The sequence below is a fragment of the Dipodomys ordii genome, unplaced genomic scaffold (assembly GCF_000151885.1).
Source record: "Dipodomys ordii isolate 6190 unplaced genomic scaffold, Dord_2.0 Scaffold66, whole genome shotgun sequence".
Classification (NCBI taxonomy): Eukaryota; Metazoa; Chordata; class Mammalia; order Rodentia; family Heteromyidae; genus Dipodomys; species Dipodomys ordii.
The window spans coordinates 4045628-4064208 of record NW_012267282.1 but is presented as its reverse complement, the minus strand read 5'-3'; the positions used below and the strand labels follow the sequence as shown (position 1 = coordinate 4064208).

Here is an 18581-nt window from a genome sequence, read left to right as displayed (position 1 = left end):
CAGGGCCTGGGCACTGTCCTTGGGCTTTTGTGCTCAAGGCTAGCGTTCTACCACTTCAGCCACAACTTTTTTTGGTGGGTAATTGGAGATGAGTCTCCAGCCTGCCTGGGCTGGCTTTGAACCATGAGCCTCAGATCTCAGCCTCCTGAGTAGCTAGGATGACGGGATTACAGGTGTGAACCCCTGGCACCTGGCTGGCTTTTTTAAAGTAGAGCTGTCCTCTGGGGTTCTCACCGTGTCCCCTGCTCTCTTTGCATCTTGGCCGCACTCTGTGAAGTCTGTGCTCTAGGCCTCTTTCCCCGTAGCTTTTCCACTTACAGGTGCATCTTTGGTCTGCGGGGTTATTTTGGGGGCTCCCAGTCATGTTGCCAAAGGCTTGCAAATCCAGGGTGATGCCGCTTCCAAAGAAGACTGGGTTTGGATGAGCAGCGGGAGTGGGCAGAGCTGGCTCGGGCCTGGGGGGTGCCCCAGCGCCCCACCGAGGTGATGCCAGCATGGGCAGCCGTGGCTGGGCCGGGCCGGGGGCGGCGCCGCAGCCTCCACCGACCCACTCCACACGCTCCCAGCCCTGCGCGGCCCCGCGCGGCGCGGGCCCCAGCGAGGTCACTGCCGGAGGGATTTGACCATGTCTTCCTTTCATCTTGTAGGCTCTGTCCCACAGGACTGAGAACACAGGTGTTTGTGGGTGGTCTCCGAGGGAGCGCAGGGCTGAGCCCGCGTGCGCTCGGCCGCGCCAGGCCCGAGTTCGATACCCGACGCTGTTACCGCTGCGCGCTTGTTTCTCTGCCTGTTCCAACGCATGGTGATGAGTTCTAATAAATAGAACTTGGAACCAGAGCACATTTTACGCTATTTACTTTAAGAACACTGGTTAAATGATATTTTTTATGGTTACCAAATGCTGGGTCTTTTCTGTTTTCTATCCATACTTACCTAGCTAGCCATTATTTACTTATTTTCCAGAGGATTTTTAAAAGCATCGTTTGTATTGCTTCTGTTTCATTATATAGAGAGGGAGATTTCATTGTTACATTCCCACACACATCCGGACTATAATCATTCAGTGTCCCCTGCCTCCCCCCACCCTCCCTTCCTCGCTCCCTCTCAGTTATTGGTTTTTAATTAAAATGCTTATTTAATTTTAACACTTGGCATAACCAGAGAGAAACAGAAAATGTGTTATTAGTTACTAAATTCTTACATTTCACATTTCAGACCCACCTTGTTTTCAATCCAACAAATAACAGAGAACTTGTGAGCAATAGCCGAACACAAACCATATATTATTTGTGGGTGAGTAGAAATACTTTGATTTGTTTTGGACATGGGCACAAGAAAATATTTATTCCTTCGAATATAGATGATGGCAAGATAGTAACTATTTAGGCAGCAACAAATACATATAAAAATGTTTTGAGGGGGAGGTGGGAAATGGGAAGGGATGGGAAGGGGAGACAAAGGAGGAGGCAACAATGCTTGATAAGAAAAGTACTCATTATCTTGCCCATGTAATTGTAACCCCTCTATACGGTATTTTCACAATAATAAAAAAGAAAGAAGAAAGAAAAAAAATGTTTTGATTTAATTATGGTATTTATACTAGTCCCATTGGAAGTCAACATATTAAATCAGAAACATAATTAAATTTCATTTCATTTTTGGAAGGTAATGAGGCAAATATTTATTTGAAAACATTTAATAGGTCTACAGGATAGACCTTGGGCTTTATTCCCCTTCAGGAAGTAATTAGCAAACAGCTCGGCTACAGGGCACCAATAGAGGCTGGAGTAAGAATAAAAAAAATGTTGGGGCTGGGAATGTGGCTTAGTGATAGAATGCTTGCTCAGCATGCATGAGGCCGAGGTTCGATTCCTTGGTGCCACAGAAACAGAAAATAAATCCATAAAATTAATTAAAAAGAAAAAAGGAAATATGGAGTTAAACAGAGGGTTCCCACCAGCTTCAGTGGTTCCGCGCAGGACAGATGCCCGCGCAGACATCCACTGAGGTTTCCCCGTGACTTTTCTGCCCAGGCTGGCTTCAAACTGGGGTCCTCAGATTTTAGCCTTCTGAGTAGCAAGGATTACAGGCGTGAGCCTCTGGCTCCTGGCTTTAAAGCCTTATTAATACAGAGTTAAGGTTCCCATTGAGTACCACTTACGATCATCTTTTAATTGGCGCTAAAGCACGCATTGGCTTTGCTTCTGCAGCCTTGGTAGAGATTCTCCAAGGCAGCCGCGCTGCATCCTCACCGGGTGTAGACTCGCTTTATTTTGATTTTGCTATTACGTAGTTCCTGTTTTGGAAACCAGGATTTTTTTTTGTAGTGCTAATTTTTTTTCTGTTTCTTGTCAGCTTGAACACAAAAATATACTAGTTCACAGTGCCCCACTTTTAACAGAAAAAGTGAGTACCGCCAGTGGCATTTTTATACACAGGATTTTGTGGAGACTAGATATGCGTGTGCATGCTTGGCTGTGTTGAGCTATGCTTTGTGTGTGTTTGCGTTAATCCATTGGGAAGTTGTTGGAACATCTTCCCGTGGGTCCGTGGATTAAAGCTGTGTAAGTGGCGTGTGAGCAGGTCCCTTTTGAGATGGCTCAGTCCAGAGTGACCAAAGAACGAATGGCATGGGGGAGTCAGATGCTCAGGAGTGGGCCGGGCGGCGGGAGCCACAGGTGGAGAAGCTTCCATCTGCCTGCTTGCTTCAGGCTACTTGGTCTCAAGTGGATCTTGAGTTCCGTCTCCTAAAGCATTTTCTGTGTTTGATGTTTGATGCTCATAGAATTTGCTCTCAGAGGGCACGCTAGGGTTTTCCTGCTTCCATTCTGCTCTGTGTGTGTGTGTGTGTGTGTGTGTCTGTGTGTCTGTGTGTCTGTGGATCTGTCTGTCTCTCTGTACCAGGGCTTGAATTCAGGGTCTACTACTCTTTCTCTCTTTGCTTTTCTGCTCACTGCCAGTACTCTACCACTTGAGCCATGCCTCAACTTCTGATTTTTTTTTGGTTAATTGGAGAAAAGAGATTTGTCTGCAAGGGTTGGTTTTGTTTCTGTTGCCCACAGTAACTCAAAGCATACCCTGTCTTTGATCCACAGACATTCAACAAGCTCGTGGGGAAATTCAGCCAGTCTGTCTTCCACCTGAACTCGATGCAGATCCTGTCCGCCACGCTGGAGGGCAAGCTGGTGGTGTGGGACATCCAGCGGCCGCACTTGCCGGCCTCCGGCCTGCCCTACCTCAAGCCTTGCAAACTGGTGCACTTGCAGAAGGAGGGCGTCACGGTGCTCACCACGGTTGACAGGTACTGAGCTTCATTAACAAGCGGCTTTCAGCCAGTAGAAAAGCATGTGGAAACCCTTCTGTCTACGCATTTGTATTTGAATAGGAGGTGTCTGGGGAGAGTCATAATTATCTGGGTGTTGCGATGCCTCTGGGAAGAGCTGATAACATGATCGAGTGTTATGGGGGGGTGGGTTTATTCTTTATATAGTTCCATTAACACTCATTGGATATATTATTTTAAGGCCTAGGTATGCATTATGTTTTTTTTTTAAAAAAAAAACTCTCTATGTTGATGAAACAAAAAAGTAACTGATTTTTTCCTTCTGTGATGTTTTTGTATTCTTGTGACTTTTTTTACCCCCCCCCCAATTTTACTTCAGGAAAATAATCCCAATAACTATATTGTTTGGTCTGACTGAAAAAATAACATGTTCACGTTATCTAAAGGTCAAATATGCCGGGTCCTTTTGAGGAAGAGGGTTGAGACAGGGTCTTGCTACATGGCCCAGGCTGGTGTTGAACTGTGATCCTCTTGCTTCAGCTTCCCTTGTACTGGGATTACAGGCATGTGCCACTATACTCGGCTTTCAGAACTTTATAAAAATTGGAGCTCCTTTTGATTTTTGAGAGGCTGTGAGGACTCAAATGAGCACAAAAAGAGTGACAGAACCTATTTTATTACATCTCAGCTGGTGACCTTGAGCAAAGAACCTACATTTCTCCATCTGTGAAATGGTTATAACAATATGTCTCTGAGATTTCATGAGACAGGGCAGGTACAACTACACACTGCCTGGCACACAGAGCCCAGGTAAATGGCAGCCGACTTGGGTGTGTTAGAGAAGTTTCCAGATGTGTTGAGATCATACCTGCAGCAAGGAGCTGGCTCTGTGGTTAGAGGCACATTCCGTCTGCTTTCAATAGGCCTGCTAGCTTTCATTTGTCTTTTTCATTCCTTTGTTGGTCCTGAGGTTGGACTTAGGGCTCTGTAAAGACCAGGCCTGGATTCCCCCTCTCCATGTTTAATCAAACCCAGCCAGTACGTGGAGGCCTTGGGAGGGACAGGGCCCTTGAGAACACTACCTGTAATCCTAGCTACTCAAGGAGATGAGATCTGAGGATTATGGTTCAAAGCCAGCCCAGGCAGGAAAGGCTATGAGACTCTTATCTCCAATGAACCACCAGAGAACTGGAAATGGAGCTGTGGCTCAAAGTGGTAGAAAGCTAGTTTGAGCTGAAGACCTCAGGAACAGCACCCAGGCTCTCAGTTCAAGCCCTTTGCCCAATAAAAGCAAAAACAAAAACAAGAACTAAAAAAAAAAACCACTTAACCTGCTTTGCCACTTCTGTCCAGAAGAGGGCAGTAAAAGAGGCGCTGGCCAATTATTCTGTCCACCTGCCTTGCTTGATCATCAGAAAGCTCATTTAATCACTCTGCATAATCTATGAGAAAATTCCCCTGCTCCTCCCCCATCTCTGATTAGAATTGTGTCAGAGTCTTTATTAAAAAAAAAAAAAAAAAGCAGCAACAAGCCCATTGGGGTGGATCAGATGACTGGAAATAGCAGCCATTTTGTCACACCCCACTGCCCGGGCTATGGTAGCTGGATGCGGTTTTACAGTGTCTCTAACAGGAGCGCCTTCCTCCCAAGCAGCTGAAGGCCCATGGCCAGCCCGTGTGCTTTCAGAGGTTGCTTGATGGACTCTGTCCTCTGTCTGTGGTCTTATGGCGGAGAATGTAAATCACTGTCCACCACCACCTTGGTGACAGCTGACCTTGGGGAGCGAGGAGCATTAGACTCTCCTGAATGCCCTGTGCACTCCCGCCTTCCAGCCCTGGAAGATTGCTGATGATCACTGGGATATACTTTTATTTTGGTCAGTCATGGGACTTGAACTCTGGGCCTGGGCGCTGTCCCTCAGCTCTTCAGCTCAAGGCTAGAGCTCTACCACTTGAGCCACAGCGCCACTTCTGGCTTTTTCTGCTTATGTGGTGCTGAGGAATCGAACCCAGGGCCTCATGCATGTGAGGCAAGCACTCTACCCCTGAGCCACCTCCCAGCCCAACTTTAGTGTTTGAGAGCAAGTTTCCCAACTTCTCTGTACGTTGGTTTCCTGGACATGACACAGGGCAACAGGAAAGCCAGTGTCATGGGGCGGGTGACAGGGAATCCCTGTGCCCAGGGCCTGGCGCGAGCAGGTGCTCCACGCTCGGGTTTCCCTCCATCTAACGCGCATGCCACTCCTCCAGCTACATCGTCACCGGCGACATCAAGGGGAGCATCAAGTTCTATGATGACTCGCTGTCCATCATCAACTGGTATAGCAACTTAAAGCTGAGCTCCATCAGGTCTCTGTCCTTCGCCAAGACGCCACCCAAACCCCCTACCGACACGTCCAACCTCCCCTCCGACTGCACCCTGAGAGGCGACATATTTGTTGTCAGGTGAGCTGTGGATGAGTCCCATCATTAGGCATCTTGTGACTGGAGAAGACCATGGAAGATCACAGATGCCATCTTTCAGCCTGCACACAGTGGCTGTCCTTCCTGCCCCAGGCGTGAAGCCCAGGCCTGCAATCACGGCCTTCTAAGCCTCGGGAGGCTGAGATCTGAGGATCCCGGTTCAAAGCCAGCCTGGGCAGGAAAGTCCATGAGACTCTTATCTCCAATGAACCACTAGAAAACCGGAAGTGGCGCTGTGGCTCAAGTGGTAGAGCGCTCGCCTTGAGCTGAAGAGCTGAGGGACAGCGCCCAGGCCCAGAGTTCAAGCCCCATGACCGACAAAACCAAAACCAAAAAAAAAACAAAAGTATCTTGAGAGAGTTGGTGCTGGCCAGTCCTGAACCAAGCCTGTCCCAGCCACTGAGGTTAAAAGCATTGGATAATTAATAGCCATAACATTTCAGGACCGAATTATCTGTGCGTCTGCTTAATTACCCTTGAAGTCTTTACAGGCGCATCTGTATGTGTGCACCCAACTCCATATTTGCATACACAAATGAACATTTGCATGTGCAGATTAGCTAATTGTTCAACTGACTGTCCATCTGCATACTTAATGACTCAATTTACATGTGGAAAGTGGACTTGTTTCACTCACAAATGGAGGATGCTGGGTGTTGGTGGTGTATTTTTGGAGATGTTGGGTTAATCATGTCAGGCAATTATAGCCCACAGGGGCGTTCCGTGTGCGATTAGCCGCGGGATGGCTGGCGAGCCCCGTTCCCCACAGACGCACGCTTCACCCTCTCTTTGGCAAACAGGAATTTCATCATTGCCACGTGTGACGCCTCCGTGTACCACCTAACGGTGGAGGGCACCAAACTGGAGAAACTCTTCGTAGAGCCCAAGGAGGCCATTTGTGCCATCGCCTGCCACCCGTACCAGCCCCTGCTCGCCATCGGGAGCACGTGTGGCATGATCAAGATGTGGAACTACGAGAAGAAGAAGTACCTCTTCAGCAGGGTCTTTGAGAAGGGGCTGGGCGTCCAGAGTCTGACCTACAACCCGGAAGGTATTTCCCCACAGGGCTGTGCCCTCGCTCTCGGGTCCCCGCCACACCCTGGGCCTCTGGGCCGCGTGTCTGCCTTTCATTCCGTCCCCAGCGTGCCTGTGGCTGTGTGCTCTGCCCCCACAGCAGGGCAGACTGTTTCTTGAAGGAGTGAAGGCCTCTGGTGCTTGTCCTGTAGGCGCCCTGCTTGGAGCTGGCTTCACCGAGGGGACGGTTTACATCCTCGACGCAATGTCTCTAAAGAACGAGACCGAGGAGCCCTTCCACTACTCGCACAGCAGCGTGACGCACGTCAGCTTCTCCCACAACTCCCGCTACATGGCCACGGCGGTGAGTGCCCGGCCAGAGACGGCGGTGGGAAGCAGGAGGGGTGCGGGCGGAGGGGCCCTGGGGCTATGTTGGAGGCTGAGGTTGTGAGGATCTTGGTTGGAGGGCGGCCCAGGCAGAGGCACCGTGAGTCTCCCCATCTCAACAGAAAGATGAGGGTAGAGTTTGCCCTCCCCTGTCATCCGGCTGTCGTCCTGGTTAAGACAATGATGGGCGGCCTAAGATAGGGGGATCACAGTCTAGACATGCAAAAAAGCAGAAAGCAAACAACCTGAACAATGATGGTTTTCTGCGTGTGTGGTACTGGCGTCTGGATTACTGTCCCAGCTGGCCAAGCGGGCGCTCTTCCCACTTGAGCCAAACCCCAAATGCTTATCGCTCCAAAGAGCAAAAGTCTTTCATTTATTTTGTTTTAGTACTGGGATTTGAACTCGGGCTAGGAGCTCTAGCCCTAGAGCCGCACCTCCCACCCACGAGGATTCATTCGTGGATTCATTAGACAAGACAGAAAACTTCGACTCTCTTTTTGTGTGTGTGCCGGTTCTGGGGCTTGACCTCAGGGCCGAGGCTCTGTCCCTTTCCTTTTGTGCTCAAGGCTGGTGCTCTTCTCACTTGAGCCACACTTTTTGGTGGTTAACTGGAGATGAGTTTCCACTTTTTCTGCTCTGATTGGCTTTAAGCTGATCCTCAGATCTCAGCCTCCTGAGCCGCTGGGACGACAGGCGCGCCGCCGGTGCCCAGCTTACTTGTGCTGTCGCTCATGTTTAGGACGTCAGTTTCACGGTGGCTGTGTTCGTGATGATCGTCCAGAATGGACAGAGAGTGTGGCAGTACCTGGCGCGGCTCCGCTCACATCGCAAGAGCATCCAGAGCCTCCTGTTCGGGGTTCACCTAGACAGCAACGAGCCCCGGCTGCTGAGCCTCGGCAGAGACCGCTTCTTGGTGAGCCCCTGGGCTCTGGCCCTCCCCCCCCATGCCCCCCCACCCCCCCTGCACTCTGGGCTCCGCCCACGCAGGTCACAGCGCCACACATCCCTGGCCCGCGGCGTGAGTTCGCTGGGCGGCCTGCCCTAACAGGGCTGTGATGGTGCCCGGGCTCGTGTCCTGGAGGAGGTGCTGGGGAGAGCAGGGTCCCCCACAGCCTGGAGACTCAGCCACCTGGCTCTAGCCCCTGCTCTTGAGGAGTCCCTGAGATAATGGTAAGGTGCCCAGTAAAACTAACGGTAAGAGAGGACACTTGCCGGGCACAGCAGTGGCTCACCCCTTTAATCCTAGTTACTCAGGAGGCTGAGATCTGAGGATCACAGTTCAAAGCCAGCCTGGCTCAGAAGTCCCTGTGAGACTCTTACCTCCAAGGAATCACCAGAAAACTGGAAGTGGTGGTGTGGCTCAAGTGGTAAAGCATTAGCTTTGAGCACAAAAGCTCAGAGACAGCGCCCAGGCCCGAGTTCAAGCCCCAGCACTGGCACACACATGCGTGCACACGCACACACACGCACACAAGCACACACATGTACACACAGCCTCGTGTGTCTGTCTGGTCCTCTGTGCAGATCGAGTACAATCTCAGCAGAAGCTTCAAAGACCACCTGGAAGTGCTGGACATCCACCGCACGGACCAGGGCACCTACCCCACCTGCATGGTGTGGTACCCGCCCCTCACCAAGGAGCTCTTCCTGCTCATGTGCAACAGCGGCTACAAAGTGAAGCTCTTCAACGCCACCACCAAGATGTGCAGGTGCGCCCCGGAGTGCCCTCCAGGAGCGGGGGGCAGTCTGCACCCGGGGCCTGGCACAGCTTGGCTATGATTCTCATTGGGGGAAATGGAGGCACTGGTAACCTGGGCCATTCTTCCCCAGAGTGTGCCAGCGCTCAGGGCCTACTGCGCAGACTCGGGCTCTGGCAAGGCGGGACTTTCACCACACGCCCGCCGAGGGATGGGTTTCCCTCCTCTGTGCTCCAAAGACATTGTCCGTTCGTTCAGTGCCTCCCTGGGCAGGTCAGGCGCTGCTCTGGGCGCCTAAGAGGGCGTGTTCTGCCATCGGGGGCGCCCCCGAGGCCACCGAGTGGCTAGGACTGAGTGTGGGTGATGGGATTTGTGGAACCCGGTGGAGGGGCTCTGCCTTCAAAGAGTAGAAGGGGAGGCCCGGACAGGGAAGGCCGGAACAGAGATCTGGAGGAGGTGAGCAAGTGAGCCGGGACACAAGCCTGCACAGAGAGGCCCGGCAAGGGCGAAGGCGTGCCAGGAAGGCCAGCCTGGTGGAGGGGCGGCAGGAGGGGCGCAGAAGGGCTCCATTGTACAACCGGCCCAGACGGAGGCAGCCCGCCGCACCCCCCTCAGAACTTTTGGCCACACCCAGCCACAGTGCTAAAGGCTTGGCGCCGCCTCTCACGCCGGAGGCGGGGTCAGTCCTGTCCCTTCCAGACTGAAAGATAGCCACAAGGTGACCGCAGGAGAGCGCCTCACGGAGCATCTGCTGTTTGGTGGTGGCCACACATGTGGTAATCCTAGTGCTTGGAAGGCTGAGGCAGGAGGATTGAAAGTGAAGGCTAGGGCTGAAAATGTGGCTTAATGGTAGAGTGCTTGCCTAGCATTCATGGAGCCCTGGGATCCATTCCTCAGCACCACGTACACAGAAAAAGCTGGAAGTGGTGCTGTGGCTCAAGTGGTAGAGTGCTAGCCTTGAGCCAAAGAAGCTCAGGGACAGTGCCCAGGCCCTGAGTTCAAGCCCCAGGACTGGCAAAAAAAGGAAGAAACAAAGAAAAAAAAGGAAGAAGGAAGGAAGGAAGGAAGGGAAGGAAGGAAAAGAAAAGAAGTTAGTTAAGGCCAGCCTGGGTCTCCACGTAGGGAGACCCTGCCTCTAAAAAAAAGAAGGAAGGCCGGGCTCACGCCTGTCATCCTAGCTACTCAGGAGGCTGAGATCTGAGGATCAGGGTTCAAAGCCAGCCCGGGCAGGAAAGTCTGTGAGACTCTTATCTCCAATGAACCACCAGAAAACCAGAAGTGATGCTGTGGCTCAAGTGGTAGAGAGCTCGTCTTGAGCTGAAGAGCTGAGGGACAGTGCCCAGGCCCAGAGTTCAAGTGCTACGACCAACCAAAAAAATAAAAAAAGGAAGGGAGAGTGGGACGGGAGGAAGGAAGGAAGAGAACACTCTGAAAACATACTCAGATGTGTGAAATGCAAACTCCGTTTCTCTGTGGCACTCAGGAAGACGCTGCTGGGGCCGGCGTACGGGTCCCCCATCGAGTACACGCAGGTGCTCCCAGTGAAAGACACGCTGGCCCTCCTGAAGCGGTACTTGGTGTTCATCAACAAAGACAAGGTAGCACCCCGTGTCCCGCCTCGGGCAGCGCAAGTCTAGGAGAACCAAAGCACAGGGCCTGGCCCCAAGCCACAGACCCCTTCCTCCATCCAGGCCTGGGGGTGCTGAAAAGTGCATTTGGGAGACCACAGGTAGCCTGTGTTCTGTACCCTCAAGAAGACGTTGCCTGCAGAGGGTTTTCTTCTTCCTTCCATATTTATATGCAAACATCTAATTTTCATGGATATGCAAATTCATTACACTTAGTTGTAAATTTATTTATTTATTATTTTGTCGGTTGTGGGGCTTCAACTCAGGGCCTGGGCACTGTCCCTGAGCTCTTTTGTCAAGGCTAGTGCTCTTTGAGCCACAGCTCCACTTCTGGTTTTCGAGCAGTTAATTGGAGATGAGTCTCATGGGGACTTTTCTGCCCAGCCTGGCTTTGAGCCATGATCCTCAGATCTCAGCCTCCTGGGTAGGATTACAGACATGAGCCACCAACACCCAGCTTAGTTGTAAATTTAATGAATCAGAAGAAAAGCATAAGTCATAGTGGATGTGTACCCATGGCTCAGGAGGCTGAGATCTGAGGATTGAGGTTCAAGCCAGCTTGGGCAGTAAAGTCCCTGAGAATCTTATTTCCAGTTAACAAGCAAAGTGGACTTAATAGAACACCGGTCCTAAGCAAAAAAGCTCAGGGGCAGTGTCCAAGCCCTGAGTTGAAACTCCAGTGCCAGCAGTAAAGAGAGGCCGCGTTCTCCGTCCCTGCCGCACTGCTCTGCGCCACGCCTTGCCGTGCACCGTGCCGTGCCGCGCTGTGCTGTGTTGCTTTGGGCCGGGCTGCGTGCCTCCTCCCTCCTGCTCTGACACCATTCTAGATTCTCGGTCCAGCTCCGATCTGAGACCCAGCTTGCTGAGTGTGATTCTCCACCGGTCTAGGTTGGACTCCAGATCTTACCAATTGACGGCAACCCACACAAGACCTGTGCCATCATCTGCCACCCGAGTGGCGTGGCCGGCCTGGCTCTCTCCCATGACGGCCGCTACGCGTTCACAGCGGGCGGGCAAGACCGCTCCGTCACACAGTGGAAGATCAGCTTGAGGTGCGTAGAGGCCCCACGCGGAAGGCGTCCAGTGGAGAGCCCTTCTTTTTTTTTGGTCCAGTCGTGGGGCCTGAACTCTGGGTCTGGGCGCTGTCCCTCAGCTCTTCAGCTCAAGGCGAGCGCTCTACCACTTGAGCCACGGCGCCACTTCCGGCTTTTTCTGCTTATGTGGTGCTGAGGAATCGAACCCAGGGCCTCAGGCATGCAAGGCAAGCGCTCTACCACTGAGCCACCTGCCCAGCCCTGGAGAGCCCTTCTTATTTATCTTTTGGTGCCAGTCCTGGGGCTTGAACTCAGGGCCTGGGCACTGTCCCTGAGCTTCTTTGGCTCAAGGCGAGCACTCTACCACTTGAGCCACAGCGCCACTTGTGGCTTTTTCTGTGTATGTGGTGCTAAGGAATGGAACCCAGGGCTTCCCGCATGCTAGGCGAGCACTCTACCACTGAGCCACACTCCCAGCCCGACTTCTGACTCTCTTTGCTGGTTAATTGGAGCTAGAGTCTCCAATGTATCTGCCCAGGCAGCCTCAAATTAAGATCCTCCGGTCTCAGCCTTCCTGAGATTATGGGGATTATGGGCAGGAGCCACCCTGCCTGGTCAGTTCCCATTCCTGGCCACACTCCCCAGCCCCCGCCCCCCTGTGTCCCATGAGCCTCTCCTGCAGCGAGACCCGTGGAGAAGCCAGAAGCGCCTGGGACTCCTTCCAGGGGCAAATGTGTGCACGGGTCCCAGTGAGGCCTGCGCTCTGCCGGCAGCTTCGCGTGCCTTTCTGGACTTCTCTTACCTTGAATTGCAGTGAAAATAGCCGTAAAACCTGTCGGAGTTCAGGCGTTTCCAGACTGCTGCAGTGACCCACGTCTCTGTCTTTGCCCAAGGGAGCAGGTCGTGGGATGGGTGGGGGGAGAGGTCAGGGAAGGGGTGAGCTGCCCTCTGCCCCCCCCCTCCCCGCAGAAGGTGTGTCTTTGTCCTCAGTCATCCAGGAGCTGGAATTGTTAGGGTTTTGTTTGTTTGTTTGTTTATTAACGGGCTCTGCTTTCCAGTAGCTCTCCAGTGTGTGGCCAGAGTGCAGGCTTCTGAGAATTTCAATCTAATCTGTTACGAGGACAAAGAATCATTATAAACTAATTAGCCCTTTATTGCTGCTTCTGGTGACTTAATATGTGGAGTGCTTTACAAGTGGAGAAGAAATAGAAAAACCGTAAACAAGTAAATAAGATTCCCTGGCGGGTTTACTGAAGGCGGAGCGGAGGGAGAGGCAGGGCCGAGGGAGGCAGGGCCAAGGGAGAGGCAGGGCCTAGCGGCTCCTCAGTCCTGGCCAGGCCCCGGCTCTGCTGACCTGGTGTGTGGCTGTGGGGGGGGGGCCTCCTCCCGCTCCTCCCTCCCTTCCCTGCTAGCTGGGCAGCCTTGTGCTTTGTTTGTCTGTCCTTGTCTTCGTTTTGCTTTTGTGCCAGTCCTGGGGTTTAAACTCAGGGCGTAAGCGTTACCTTTGCTTGGTCAAACTGAAAATCCTCCTACCTCTGCCTGCCAAGTAGCCAGGACTACAGGTGTCTACTACCATGCTGAGTGTGTAGCTAAGTCTTTGTAAAAGAAATGGAGGGGCAGCCAGGCGCTGGTGGCTCACGCCTGTAATCCTAGCTACTCAGGAGGCTGAGATCTGAGGATCGCGGTTCAAAGCCAGCCCGGGCAGGAGAGAACGTGAGACTCCTATCTCCAATAAACCACCAGAAAACCGGAAGTGGCACTGTAGCTCAAGTGGTAGAGAGCTCGTCTTGAGCTGAAGAGCTGAGGGACAGCGCCCAGGCGCAGAGTTCAAGCCCCACGACCGACCAAAAAAAAAAAAAAGAAATGTAGGGGCATTTCACAGTGGGCCTAGCTCCGTCCTCACAACCGTCCCAGGTCTGAGGGTCTTTGTTGGCTGGGCTGTGGAGTGAGGGGTGGGGAAGGGGGGCCCTTCCGAGCCAGTCCTACACCTCACAAACATCAGTCCCAGGTGGAAGCCAAAGGCCTTGTCAGAGCCAGCGCATGCGCTGACTTCTGTCACTCTTGCTACAAGCCCTGCGCCATTCTTCCCATTTTACAGATGAGGAAATGGAGGCCGGGCGGTTCAGTCACTTCCAACTTTACCATGTGGGCATTTAACCCTTTCCACACTGTGGTTCTCCGCAAAGGAGCTGTTACAACCCTGGCGAAGGGCTGACTGCCTGGTTAGCAGAGGCCCACGGGTGGATTATTATAATGCCTTCCGATTTCTAGCCTCCTGCACGAGCCTCCTGCAAAAGTAGGTTTCCTTACCATTTAAGTGGCCTATTTTTAGAGACTCTGCCCCGGTGTTAGAGAGCAGAGGATTATTTTTATCCGCTTGGCATGGGTCCCTGTGGTCTCCCGAGTTTTTATGGAAGCAATTAGTGCCGGCGGTCCAGCCCTGCTCTCGGCTAAGGTTACAGCTCTGCTGCTGTGAGGGGGGGCTTGCCCGTCTCCCCAGGGAGCGAGGCTCAGCCCCCCCAAAGATGGCAGGCCGATTGCCGAGCGCCCGGTAGCGCTGGAGGCCTGAGCGCTTCCTCATGGCGCCGTCTGTTCTGTTCCAGTGCCCTGGATGCCGCCGTCTCCCTCGGGGGCAAAGACCTGACCCCCTTCTACGGCCTGGTGTCCGGAGGCAGGGAAGGAAAATTCTACAGGGTAACGTTCTCCCCTCCCCGGGTGTGCAGAGCCGCCCACAACTGCCCCGCACTGCCCTCCGCCACGGTCTTTCCCCTTCACCCCACAGTGCTAAAATAGATTTTCTAGAAAACACCCCTGAAGCCAGGCACTGGTGGCTCACACCTGTCATCCTAGCTACTCAGGAGGCTGAGATCGGAGGATCTCGGTTCAAGGCCAGCTCAGGCAGGAAAGTCCCTGAGACTCTTACCTTCAGTGAACCACCAGAAAACCGGTGCTGTGGCTCAAGTGGTAGAGTGCTGGTCTTGAGCTGAAGAGCTCAGGGACCGCGCCCAGGCCCAGAGTTCAAGCCCCACCACCGACAACAACAACACAAGAGAGAAAACACCCTTGAAGCCTTCATGGCGGCCGCAGGAGGCCCCCTGAGCGCTGGTTTCCCTGTCACGGCACCCAGGAGCTGGAGGACTACTTCTACTACTCGCAGCTCCGCAGCCAGGGCATCGACACGATGGAGAGCAGGAGGCCCTCGGAGCACATCAACCTGTCCGAGCTGCCCTTCGTCATGCGCGCCATCGGCTTCTACCCATCTGAGGAGGAGGTGAGCACCCCCGCGCCTGCGTGCACGGCCTCGGGGGACGCAGCGGCCAGAAGGGTGTGGACAGGCAGGCGTGTTCCTGGGGACGTGACGGACCGAAGCCAAGGCCCCTGTTCCAAGACATGATCCTTGGAGAAGGGTGGTGCTGGGTGAGCACCGAGTGTGGAAGTGGCTCCTCGGTGGGCCAGGTGAGCCGCTGCGGCCCGCGGGGCGGAAGAGCTGGCTGAGGGCAGGAATTCTATTCTTTTTTGCTTCCTTTTGCTAATCCTGGGGCTTGAACTCAGGGCCCTGGCCACTGAGCTTTTGTGCTCAAGGTGAGTGCCCTGTCACTTGAGCTACAGCTTCATGTCTGGCTTTTAGGTAGTTAACTGGAGATAAGAGTCTCATGGACTTCCCTGTCCAGCCTGGCTTTCCACCGAGAAGTCTTGGTGACTTCCTGATAATTTTTCTCGGGCATAATCCAAGGAGAATGGCTGGGTCAGAGATTGTGAGCTTTAAAGCCCTTTTGCTGTATTTCCAAAAATACAGCCTGTTTTGCCCGGTGCTGGTGACTCACACCTGTAATTCTAGCTACCCAGGAGCCTGAGGATTTCCATTCAGAACCAGCCCCAGGGTTGACAAATCTGAAAAACTCTTATTTTCAACTAATGAGCAGAAAGTCAAAAGTGGAGGTGTGAATCAAGTGGTAGAGTGCCATCCTTGATTGAAAAATCTAAGGGACAATATCCAGGTCCTGAATTCAAGCTCTAGTACCAAAATACACAAGCAAGCAAACAAACAAACAAACCCATACAACTGGAAACTCCTTTGTGCAGCTACTTAAACAAAAAAAAAAAAGTTGGGCTAGGAAGGTGGCTTGGTGGTAGAGTACTTACCTTGCAAGCAAGAAACCCTAGGTTCGATTCCTCAGTACCACATAACCAGAAAAAGTCTGAAGAGACGCTGTGGCTCAAGTGGTAGAGTGCTAGCTTTGAGCAAAAAGAGGCTCAGGGACAGCGCTCAGGACATGAGTTTAAACCCGACACTGGCAAAAAAAAAAAAAAAGATCAGTCAGTCATAGGGTTTTAACTCACTCGGGCCTCGGAGCTGTCCCTGAGCACTGTCCCCTTTGCTCAAGGCAAGCACTCTACCACTTTGAGCCACAGCGCCACTTCCAGTTTTCTGGTGATTAATTGGAGATAAGAGTCTTACATACTTTCCTGCCTGGGCTGGCTTTGAACTTTGATCTGAGCCTCCTGAATAGCTAGTATATTAGGTGTGAGCCAACAGCACCAGACTAAAGATAATTCTTTTTTTTTTTTTTTTTACCAGTCCTGGGTCTTGAACTCAGGGCTTTTTCCGGGTATGTGGTACTAAGGAATGGAACCCAGGGCTTCAGCATGGGCTGCAAGCACTCCACCACTAAGCCACATTCCCAGCCCCTAACGATACTATGTAAAAGGAAAGAAAAAACAGCCACACAGCCAAAAATAAAATAGTTATTGTAATGTTGATACCTGCTACCCACGCTGCCCCAAAACTGGGGCTTGGTGGTGGTCTAGCAAGGGTCTCTAAGGGTTTAACGCTACTCAAATCACTCACTCACACATTCACACACACATACACACACACACACACACACACACGCATGCGTGCATGCACACATGCACGTACACAGGCATGCATATGGGATGGGGAATACCTCAGTGGTAGCTCTGGTATATATGGGGCCCTTGATCCATCCCAGCACACCCCACCCTCCCTCCTTCCGCCCCTCTCTCCTTCACTCCCTCTGTTCCTTCCTTCTTTCTTTCTTTCCTCTTGTTCTCTCTTTCTCCTTAGACTTGTTCTGTGAAACAGATGTGGCCGCATCAGTGTGCAGACTTCATCAGTGTAGGTTGATTTCTATCTGAAGCTATGCAGGCCTCTGTTTCTGGTCTTTTGTTTTCATGTCAGGTTAATAGGGATTAAAAAATAATCTTTTCAGGGTTTTGAAACTTCGCACTGGGGCTTGGCTGTGGTACAGGAGCGTTTCCTGTGAAGAGGCAGCTGCGGCCCTTCCAGGAGAAGTTGCCTGGAGAGCTTGGCCAGTAGTAAGGGGTTTAACCCAGGCCCCGCCCTCCCGCAGAGAGCCTCTACTCTCCTTAAGTCATTAAAACTCCCTGTGGGATTTACAGCTAGCCAGTGTGGTAAATTGAAGTAAAATTATACTACAACCCTCCCCAAAGAATTGTAGAACCTTCCCTTCTTTGGCAGAGCCAACATGGCTGAGCAGACAGCTCTAACAAACCATTACTTGTTTTTCTTTCTTTTCTTTCTTCCAGTGTGTGTGTGTGTGTGTGTGTGTGTTGTGACAGGACTTCAGGACCTTTTGCTTTTGTTTAGGTTTTTCACTTAATATTGGCACACTACCTCTCAAACCACACCTCCAGTTCTGGCTTTTTGCTAGTTAATTGGAGATGAGAGTCTTTGAATTTGTCTGCCCTAGCTGGCTTTGAACCTGAGTAGCTGGGATTATACATACCAGCCACCAGCTCCTGGCTTACGTTTATTGTTTGGTCACAGGCTTGAGTTGTGGCCTGGGCGCTGGCTCTGAGCTCTTTTGCTCAAGGCGAGCACTCTGCCACTTGAGGCCATAGCTCCTCTTCAAGTTCCAGTTTTCTGGTGGTTAATACAAGATAAGAGTCTTGGGCTGGGGGGCTGGGAACGTGGCTCAGGGGTAGAGTGCTTGCCTTGCATGCGTGAGGCCCTGGGTTCGATTCCTCAGCACCACATACACAGAAAAAGCTGGAAGTAGGTGCTATGGCTCAAGTGGTAGAGTGCTAGCCTTGAGCTGAAGAGCTGAGGGACAGCGCCCAGGCCCAGAGTCAGGCCCCACGTCCAGCAAAAAAAAAAAACAAGATAAGAGTCTCATGGACTTTCCTGCCTGGGCTGGCTTTGAACTGTGATCCTCAGATCTCAGCCTCCTGAGTAGCTAGGATGACAGGCGTGAGCCACCAGCGCCCAAACTATTTTATTTGTGATTGTTTTTCTTTGAGACTGAGTCTTTGCAGCCCAGGCTGGCCTCAAACTCATGATCTTCCTGCCTTGGTCTCTGCCATGCTGGGATTACAGGTGTGCACTACCAGTTTTGACTGCCAATGTTCCCTTTTTATAAATGAACAGTTAACAATGTATACAATGTTACAGAAGATGCCAGAACGGAGTGTGCAGTGTCTATAACTGATATCAAGAAAGTTTCATCTTCTACCTTTTATAACTGTGTGGAGCTTTTGTTCCCTGGTCGCCGCACCCTGCTTTCTGTTTCTCTGGCACAATGTGCTTTATTTTTTGTAGCAGCTGCACATCAGTTGCGCAGAGTGGGGAGCGCTTGAGGCTCATCCTGGCAGAGATGTGCTTGCCCAGCTCATGCCTGTGTACACACACTCGGCCAGCATAGGTTGAGTGAATGAATGAATGAATGAATGAAGTCCCTGGCCATATTTGACTGCACGGACAATGAGGGAAATAGGAAATGGAGTAATGATCCAGGAGCTGGAACTAGCTGTCTAGTAGTGTTTAGAGCAGAAATTGACAATCGCTTGACTTTCTGTGTGTGTAGCTTTGTGTCTAACATCTACTTTAACAGCGTATTGTACCAGGATCCAGCACTCATGCCTGTCATCCTAGCTATTCAGGAGGCTGAGATCTGAGGATCAAGGTTCTAAGCTAGCCCAGGCAGCAAAGTTAACCAGCGAAAAGCCAGAAGTAGAGGTGTGGCCCAAGTGGCGTGGGTAGTGGGGTTCAGGCTGGCATTTCCATTCTGTTCAGTTGTCCTAAATACAA

The 18581-nt window shown here is 52.0% G+C and overlaps 1 protein-coding gene across 1 annotated transcript in view; it reads left to right on the top strand.

The window, feature by feature from the left end:
* Positions 1 to 18581, top strand: part of Wdr66 (WD repeat domain 66) — a 42490-nt gene that overhangs the window by 12794 nt on the left and 11115 nt on the right. The window contains exons 9-20 of the mRNA XM_013023073.1: positions 1216 to 1293; positions 2356 to 2406; positions 3096 to 3301; positions 5534 to 5728; positions 6547 to 6797; positions 6973 to 7124; positions 7890 to 8063; positions 8675 to 8859; positions 10331 to 10445; positions 11364 to 11527; positions 14113 to 14203; positions 14637 to 14780. Coding sequence (XP_012878527.1) covers positions 1216 to 1293; positions 2356 to 2406; positions 3096 to 3301; positions 5534 to 5728; positions 6547 to 6797; positions 6973 to 7124; positions 7890 to 8063; positions 8675 to 8859; positions 10331 to 10445; positions 11364 to 11527; positions 14113 to 14203; positions 14637 to 14780 — 1806 coding nt within the window. The remainder of the gene's footprint in view (positions 1 to 1215; positions 1294 to 2355; positions 2407 to 3095; positions 3302 to 5533; positions 5729 to 6546; positions 6798 to 6972; positions 7125 to 7889; positions 8064 to 8674; positions 8860 to 10330; positions 10446 to 11363; positions 11528 to 14112; positions 14204 to 14636; positions 14781 to 18581) is intronic.